Below are 9,496 nucleotides of genomic sequence, written 5' to 3'. Positions count from 1 at the left end.
TGCAATCATTGGAAAAAATTAGTATTGGGTTTATAAGCAACCTATCGCTATATCTTTTCAACTGAGATATAGCAATCAAAATTTGTCCACAAATTTTCAATCGCATACAATGTCAAATAAAATATATTCGCTGTCGGATTGTTGTTGAATTGGTAAAAGAAGAAATAGACTTTCTTATTCTCTCGGATGCCTTTTGGGAAAACGAAACGGCACATTTTCATCTTGTTGGGATCAAATTAATAAGGACATCTATTTGTACTAAATATTGAACGGTATATTTAAATTCCTGAGTGCGTTTCTTGCGAGTACTTATAATTAACTGAAAAAATCTACCGATCCCTTCCTATTTCATTGACGATCGATACAACAGGAATTATAACGAACCATAGATTAGATCGCTGTTATTATTATTTTGTTATCATTCAAATTCGAGTAAGAGTTTGTCTGACCCGTTTACAAAGTTATCTATACGTTTCCGCAAGTGCTTGGTACGAACCAAAGTCACATTACACTTGTTTATTGAAAATTTTCTTGAGCTCTTTGAAATTTACTCATTCATCATGAATAATACTACGGACTCGTCGAACTCTATGTCAGATGGGAACAGTGCCAAGCCCTCTCCTATCTACGAGAAGTTTGCTTTCACTTGTAATCAGCTTACCGATTTTTGTTCGGTCTTCGAAAATTCCGATATCGCAGATCAAACAGATTCTCTGCTGGAAGTAAAGTTAGAAGACTTGGTAGAGCGGTGGAGAAAAGTCCAGGCTGAATATGAACTCTTGATGTTATCTCCTGAGTCCAATGTCTCGAAAGAATTTAAACAGAATGCAAAGGTTAATTTTAATATCTGCTCTGAGGCCTATTATGATACCCGAGCTCAAATTTTAGATGTTCTTCGAATAAATATCAATACTGCACCTCGTAGAGCAGATAGATCAACCTTTTTTGCTGACACAGCCTCGGAACCTCATAACACTAGTACTACTCGATACTCTGATGTGTGCATTAAAGTTCCCCCATGCGATACAGAGATTTTTAAGGGTAGTTATGAAGAGTGGCCATCTTTTCGTGACATGTTCACGGCCGTATATGCTAATCACCCAAAGCTCACGGCAGCCCAAAAACTCTATCATTTGAGGAACAAAACGAGAGGAAGCGCGGGCGCCATTGTTAAACGATATGTTTTATGTGACGAGAATTTTAGTTTAGCATGGAATGCTTTGAAAACGCGATATGAAAACAGACGAATTTTGGTGGATAACCAACTCAAAATATTATTCAATATTCCCATAGCGACGTCTGAGGACAGTGAATCTTTACAACGGATACACTCGTCAGTTAAAGACTGCCTCAGCACACTAAGTACACTTAATGTTAATATTGAAACATGGGATCCAATGCTAATCTACTTAGTGTCCACAAAACTTCCAGAAGAAACTATTTCTCAATGGGAGCAGTCTTTAAAATCTCATAGAGAGCTACCGAGTTGGGCCCAAATGGACGAATTTTTGGTTAATCGGTTTGAGGTTGTGGAGCGAATTTCAAGTTTCAGAAACTTCAAGGCTCACAATGATCTGCCAACGAAATATTCGTCACAAAGTGCAAGCAAAGTACAAACTTACACTTCTCAAGAAAAGTTGAATCAGAAATGTCCAGTGTGCTTCTCTAACCATAGCATTCGTATATGCACAGAATTTCTCAAATTTTCCCCACAAGAGCGAATTGATTTTGTGTTTAAAAATAAGCTCTGCAACAATTGTCTCTCTTCTGCTCATATAAAGCCTAAATGTAAAAGTAAGAGAGTTTGCTTGAAATGTAAAAAAGCCCATCATACTCTTCTGCACTTAGATTATGGTCACCGGTCAGAAAATGATTCTCGAACTTCCGGCATTTCGGTTGGTGACGGAGATGCACGGTCCAATCTTCAACTCATGTCTGAACATCCTACTCCCTCCACTTCTAATGAAGATTATTCGCGCGTTGATGCAAACTTTTCTCAGAACTGTGAAACCATATTGCTTAGAACCGCTTTGGTTCAAATAGAGCATAGGGGTGAGCTTTTTACTATAAGAGCTTTAATAGACCCAGGCTCCCAACGAACATTTCTGTCTGAAAGAATTCGATGTCGCTTACAAATCCCATACCGGAAATCTCGATTTGAAATCGGTGGAATAGGAGGAATAACTCAGATTGCGGATAAAGAATGCGATCTAACATTGTATTCTCCGAAACACAATGTTCGTTTTTCGTTAAGTGCCATAATACTTCCAAAGGTCACTAGAAAATTACCCTCTGTCTCGTTTAAAGTTCCCGATGGCCACGATTTTCTAAATCTCGATTTAGCAGACCCCAATTTCAATATATCATCTAATATTGACTTAATACTTGGTAACGATTCAGAGCGTTTTATAAGTGTTGACGGAATTAAGAGAAATGTGTATGGAGTAGCTTCTGCCTACAATACCATTTTTGGATGGGTTCTTAGTGGACCAATGCCAACAGAAATCGTTCAGTCTTTTACCACCAAAGTTGTTTCGTGTGAATCTGATACTCTAGGCGATGTGCTCCGCAAGTTCTGGGAAGTCGAAGAAGTGCCCTCAGCTCCACAGACTTTGGATTCAGACCAGTATTGTCTGGATTTTTATACTAAAACGACTACTCGTGGTAATGATGGTCGCTATATTGTGCGGCTCCCGTTCAGAAAAGACTTTCCTGAGGGAATTGCTCTAGGTTCATCTCGATATATTGCTCTTGGCCAATACGCTCGAATGGAGAGAACATTAGCTAAAAATCCCGACCTCCAAAAACAATACAATGATGTTCTAAACGAATATATCTCTATGAATCATATGCAGAAGGTTTCTTCCCAAGAGATAGTTTCTCATGGCAAATATTTTTCTTTCTACCTCCCTCACCACGCGGTGGTACGACCAGAGCATAAATCCACAAAAGTGAGAATCGTCTTCAATGCATCCCGAAAATCCAAATCGGGGGCCTCGCTCAACGATGTTCTCTATACTGGACCCACACTCCAGAATGATTTGGTTTCCACTATTCTCAATTGGAGAAAGTATAAATATGTATACAGTGGGGACATCCAAAAAATGTATCGACAAATAAAGATACATCCCGATGATAGTGCGTATCAAAGAATTTTATTTCAAGAAGATCCAAAGGGCCCAGTTCAGGATTATGAACTGAATACAGTGACCTTTGGCGTTAATTGTGCCCCCTTTCTCGCGATACGTACTTTGCGACAACTCGCTTCTGATTCAGAACTTGAATTTCCTCTCGTTTCGAAGATAATAAGACGAGAGACATATGTCGATGATATTTTATCGGGCGGATATTCAATCGAGGAGACAATTGAATCTCAGAAATCGCTCATAAAAGTACTTAATTCTGCAGGTTTTCCGTTAAAGAAAATTACTGCTAACGATCCCAAATTACTCACTCATATACATCGCGATGATTTGTATGATTTAGATTTGCTACGATTCTCTGAATCTAGCTCTGCAAAAACCCTTGGAATAAAATGGAATGCTATGAGTGATACATTCTCATACTCCACCATTTCTACTCAGCCACATACATCTATCACGAAACGTCAAGTACTTTCCCAGGTTGCTAAATTATTTGACCCAGCAGGATGGATAACTCCTGTGATAATTAGAGCAAAAATACTTATGCAGCAGCTTTGGCTGGAAACCTTAGATTGGGATGATGAAATATCTCCAGATTCTCTTCGTACATGGAATACTTTACTAGACGATTTGGCACAAATAAAAATAATAGAGATTCCCCGCTGGATTCAATTTATGCCCAATGATAAAGTACAAATACATGGGTTTTGTGACGCCTCTAAGAGTGCTTTTTGTGCCTGTGTCTATCTCCGATTTCAGACATCCACCCCTACTGTGTTATCTAATCTTTACATAGCCAAGAGTAAAGTAGCACCTCTGAAGACAGTTTCCTTGCCCAGATTAGAATTGAATGGAGCTTTGTTGCTATCCCATCTTGTTAAGTATGTAACAAAAATTTTTGACAATGAAGTTGACTCTGTAACTCTATGGTCAGATGCATCCATTGTACTCGGTTGGTTATCAAAACCACCCCACACATGGGAAACATACGTGGCGAACCGCACGTCCCAGATACATGAATTAGTTCCATATGCGAAGTGGAAATACGTATCTACTCATGATAATCCCGCCGATATCGGCACTCGCGGTTGTAAGCCTCAAGATCTTGTGTCAAATTCGCTTTGGTGGAATGGTCCCTCATGGCTTACGAACCCGGAATCCACTTGGCCATTTAGAAACCCGATAATTCCAGACTTACGGGAAGAGATTGTTGTGTCACACCAAGCTGTAGCTGAACCAACTGAGATAATGTCACGGTTTTCGTCATACTCGAGAGCGTTACGTGTGATTTCATACATATTTCGTTTCTTTCACTGTTCTCTCTCTAAATTAAGAAATAATCAAATCGCTCGAACTAGTAGCCTTTCTCAAAAGGAGATTCAATTTACCAAAAATCGTTTGATATCACTAGCTCAGATGCAGCATTACAAGTGCGAATATGAGACTTTACTCAAATCTAAACCGCTGTCTCATAAAAGCAGTCTATCGACTTTAAACCCATTCTTGGACTCCGATTTTATCATAAGAGCAAACGGCCGTCTTGCTAATTCATATCTGCCATATAAGGAGAAATATCCAATCGTCCTTCCTGGCAATTCTAGTTTCTGTAAGCTTTACCTATCTCATTTACATGTGTTTTTGGCTCATGGAGAGTGCAATCAAATGTGCAGATTTGTTCAAACGGAATTCTATATTCCTCGCTTGAAATCCCGTGTAAAACATGTAATACAAAGATGTAAAATACGCATTATATACAAGCACAAACCCAGTTCTCAAATCATGGCTCCTCTGCCCCCAGAACGTTGCACTCTATCCCCCCCATTTCATGTCTCTGGAATCGATTTTGCTGGTCCATTTGAACTTAAAAGTTCACCTCTGAGAAAATCTCCAATAATTAAAGGATATGTCTGCGTATTTATATGCTTTAGTACCAAAGCTATCCATTTGGAGGCTTGCAGTGACTTGTCGTCGGCAGCATTCGAAGCCGCGTTTGCTCGTTTCGTGGGGAGGCGAGGGCTCCCTTCCAGGATTTACTCTGACAACGGTCGCAATTTCGTTGGAGCCAGCAGATCCCTTCTGCGAGAATTCGCCCAATTTTTGCAAACAACCTCAACAGATATTTCCCAAAAGTATCTACAACACGGTTTCGAGTGGAAATTTATACCACCGCATGCACCTCATATGGGAGGTCTATGGGAAGCGGCAGTTAAAAGCTTCAAAACCCATTTTAAGAAGCTTGCCGGCGCTCACAGATTCACATTTGAGCAGCTCTCAACTGTTCTAGCTCGAATAGAAGGAATATTAAACTCACGGCCGATTTCAGCCATGACAGAGGATCCCTCTGATCTCACGGCCTTAACTCCTGGCCACTTTTTGAGAGGTTCTCCATTGCTCGCTCTTCCAGAACCTATATCCCCAAAAATATCCGTGATAAACAAGTGGATTAAATTAAAAGCTCTTCACCATCAATTTGCTCTCAGATGGAAGGAAGAATATTTAAAAACCATGCACAAACGGTACAAATGGAAATCCCCTTCATTGAACTTAAAAGTAGATGATTTGGTTGTTGTAATGGATGATCTACTCCCACCGTGCGAATGGCTCTTGGGAAGAATTATAAAAACATATTCTGGGGCTGATACGAAAGTACGCGTTGCGGATGTACGTACAGCAACTGGAATTATTACTCGACCTATAGCAAAGTTATGCTATTTACCTTTCCGCCAGAATGATTATGAATCAGAACCGCTATAAGAACTTTATTTTTTGAGCTATCACTATTCCCATTACTAATACTCACACCCATTAATAATATAATACATTTCAGGTCAAACATGCATCATAAACGACGAGCACAAAACTTTTACAAGTGTAAATTATGCAATCAATTTCATGCGCTAAAGGTTTGTCCCAAATTTTTAAGGATGAATCCGAAGCAGCGGAACATTTGGGTTTTAAAAGAGGTTTATTGCGTCAATTGCCTTGCCAGAAGCCATAGATTTCGTGACTGTCGTTCTAGAAATATGTGCAGAAGATGCGGAAGACCACACAACACGTTGTTACACCCAAATTATGCTGAACAAAAAACTAGATCGACCACCACCAGTAACATCAACTATGATCGCTCACACTCTGGGAACAATGCTAACAGTGACACCAACGAGGCCTCCAACAACAGCTCAACCCCGAATCAAACCTCATCGAATCAAAGAATTTTATCCGAAGCCATACGAGCCTTAGCCTCTGTTTTGTGTTCATCACCAAAGTAAAGGCGAGGCGGGAGTATGTCTAAACAACCGTTTAGACTTATATCTTAAAGATATGCTTACAAAATGAATTATTGTGAATTAAATACTGCTTAAAAGATTAAAAATCGCTCTTAAATTTATCGATTACTATTGTGAATACCTAAATATATACGTATGTAAGTTTCTTGGTAGGTTTAGAAAGCTAGAATTGTTCTATTCATTCCCAAACCTCCAACGGTGAGCATAACCAATAAACTCAGAATTCCCCTAGTGTAACGATTGTGTTTCTCATTTTCTCTATTATTCTTTCGGCGCTGATATAATTTCTCATTGCGTGAGACCTGACGTTCGCTCTTCGGCTCCAACGAGTAATTCCACTTGTGCCTCCAAACCCCCCAACATACAGTCCATACATACACCACAGGAATTGGTGTCCATTGAATACCTCAGTCGCAGCTGTGCCACCAATACCCCCTCTAACCCAGGAATTAAACAAAAATTTTGGCCAAATTTTATGTAGAAATAAAATGTTAGTGAAATTTTGTATAGAAATAAAAGTTTGAGAAAATTTTCAATAGAAATAAAATTTTGAAAAAAATTCTATTGAAATAAAATTTTGACAGAATTTTCTATAGAAATAAAATTTTGAAAAATTTTCTACAGAAATAAAATGTTGAAAAAATTTTCTATACAAATAAATGCTTGACAAACGTTTCTATAGAAATAAAATGTTGGCAAATTTTCTATTGAAATAACATTTTGACAAAATTTTTTTATGGCAATAAAATTTTGACAAAATTTTCTATAGAAATAACATTTTGACAAAGTTTTTTATGGCAATAAAATTTTTTGAAAAATTTTCTATAGAAATAAAACATTGACAAAATTTTCTAAAGAAATAACATAAGATAAAATAAATGTTTGATAAAATTTTCTATAGAAATAATTTTTTGACATAAGTTTCTGTAGAAAAAAAAATTGACAAAATTTTCTATAAGACATTTTTTTGGCAAAACTTGATATGGATATAAAATTTTGACAAAGCTTGCTGTGGAAATAAAATTGTGACAAAATTTTCTATAAGAATAAAATTTTGACAAAATTTTCTACATAACTAAAATTTTAATAAAATTATCTATAGAAATTAAATTTTAGCAAAATTTTCTATAGAAATAAAATTAGTAAAATATTTAATAGAAATAAAATTTTGGCAAAATTTTCTATAGAAATAAAATTTTGACAAAATTTTCTATAGAAATAAAATTTTCTACAGACATAAAATTTTGACAAAATTTTCCACAGAAATAAAATTATGAAAAATTTTTCTATAGACGTAAAATTTTGACAAAATTTTCAATAGAAATAAAATTTTAGCAAAATTTTCTATATAAATAAAATTTCGACAAAATTTTCTATAGAAATAAAAAAAAGAAACAAAATTATCTATAGAAATAAAATTTTGAAAAAAATCTATAGAAATAAAATTTTAGCAAAATTTTCTATAGAAATAAAATTTTGGGAAAATTTTTTATAGAAATAAAATCTTGGGAAAATTTTCTACAGAAATAAAATTTGACAAAATTTTCTATAGAAATTAAATTGTGACAAAATTTTCTATGGAATAAAATGTTGACAAAATTGTCGATAAAAATAACATTTTGACAAAATTTTCTATAGAAATAAAATTTTTATGAAATTTTCTATAGAAATAAAATTTTGACAAAATTTTCTATAGAAATAAAGTTTGAACAGAATTTTCTATAGAAATAAAATTTTGACAAAATTTTCTATAGAAATAAAATTTTGACAAAATTTTCTATAGAAAAAAAATTTTGACAAAATTTTCTATAGAAATAAAATTTTGACAGAATTTTCTATAGAAATAAAATTTTGAGAAAATTTTCTATAGAAATGAAATTTTGTGTTTGTTGTTGATATTGTTGACCTTTCACTTTAATTTTTATGATTTTTTATCTCATAATCTCGGCTATAGGTCTATAAGTTAAAGTTTGAATTGATGGTTTCGTGTTTTTTTTTTTTATTTTCCGATATTTCGGTTGCCTTCGTCAGAACCGTTTTCAAGGCTAAAAATTACAAAGTTGTAAAAAAATAATTTCAAAATTCACAAATTAAAATCAAACTATCTATTGTACTTTACATTTTCTTCGCTGTCTTGTTACTTCGCTGTCTGTTTTTCTACTGGTCGTTACTGAATTTTGACAAAAGTTTCTACAGACATAAAATTTTATCAAAATTTTGTATAGAAATAAAAATTTTACAAAATTTTCTATAGAAATAAAATTGTGACAAAATTTTCAATAGAAATAAAATGTTGGCAAAATCTTCTGTAGAAATAAAACTTTCACAAAAATTTCTATAAAATTATTATATTCACAATTCACAAAACTTACTATTAAAATAAAATTTTGACAAAATTTTCTATAGACATAAAATTTTGACAAAATTTTCTATAGACATAAAATTTTGACAAAATTTTCTATAAAAATAAATTTTGGCAAAATTTTCTATGGAAATAAAATTTTGACAAAATTTTCTATAGAAATAAAATTAGCAAAATGTTTACTAGAAACAAAATTTTGAGAAAATTTTCTATAGAATAAATGTTTGACAAAATTTTCTATAGAAAAAAAACATTTGACAAAATTTTCTATAGAAATAAATTTTTCTATAAAAATAAAATTTTAGCAAAATTTTCTATAGAAATACATTTTTAACAAAATTATATTTCTATAGAAATAAAATAAATAAATAAAATTTTGACAAAATTTACTTTAGAAATAAAATTTTGACAAAATTTTCTACAGAAATAAAATTTGACAAAATTTTCTATGGAAATAAAATGTTGACAAAATTTTCTATAGAAATAAAATTTGACAAAATTCTCTACAGAAATAAAATCTGACAAAATTTTCTACAGAAATAAAATTTTTGGCAAAATTATCTATAGAAATAAAATTTTCTGTAGAAATAAAACTTTCACAAAATTTTCTATAAAATTTTCACAAAACTTGCTATGGAAATAAAATTTTGACAAAATTTTCTATAGAAATAACATTTTGACAAAATTTTCTATAGACATAAAAT

At 33.7% G+C, this 9,496-nt stretch overlaps 1 protein-coding gene across 1 annotated transcript; it reads left to right on the top strand.

Moving 5' to 3' along the window:
• Positions 1-560: 560 nt before the first annotated feature.
• LOC142232963 (uncharacterized) lies at positions 561-5,897 on the top strand. Its single transcript, XM_075303697.1, has one exon. It carries the CDS (start codon positions 561-563, stop codon positions 5,895-5,897), a length of 5,337 nt encoding a protein of 1,778 aa, XP_075159812.1.
• Positions 5,898-9,496: the final 3,599 nt, after the last annotated feature.

This window comes from Haematobia irritans, chromosome 1 (assembly GCF_050003625.1).
Source record: "Haematobia irritans isolate KBUSLIRL chromosome 1, ASM5000362v1, whole genome shotgun sequence".
Lineage (NCBI taxonomy): Eukaryota > Metazoa > Arthropoda > Insecta > Diptera > Muscidae > Haematobia > Haematobia irritans.
This window is presented reverse-complemented; position numbering and strand designations above follow the sequence as displayed.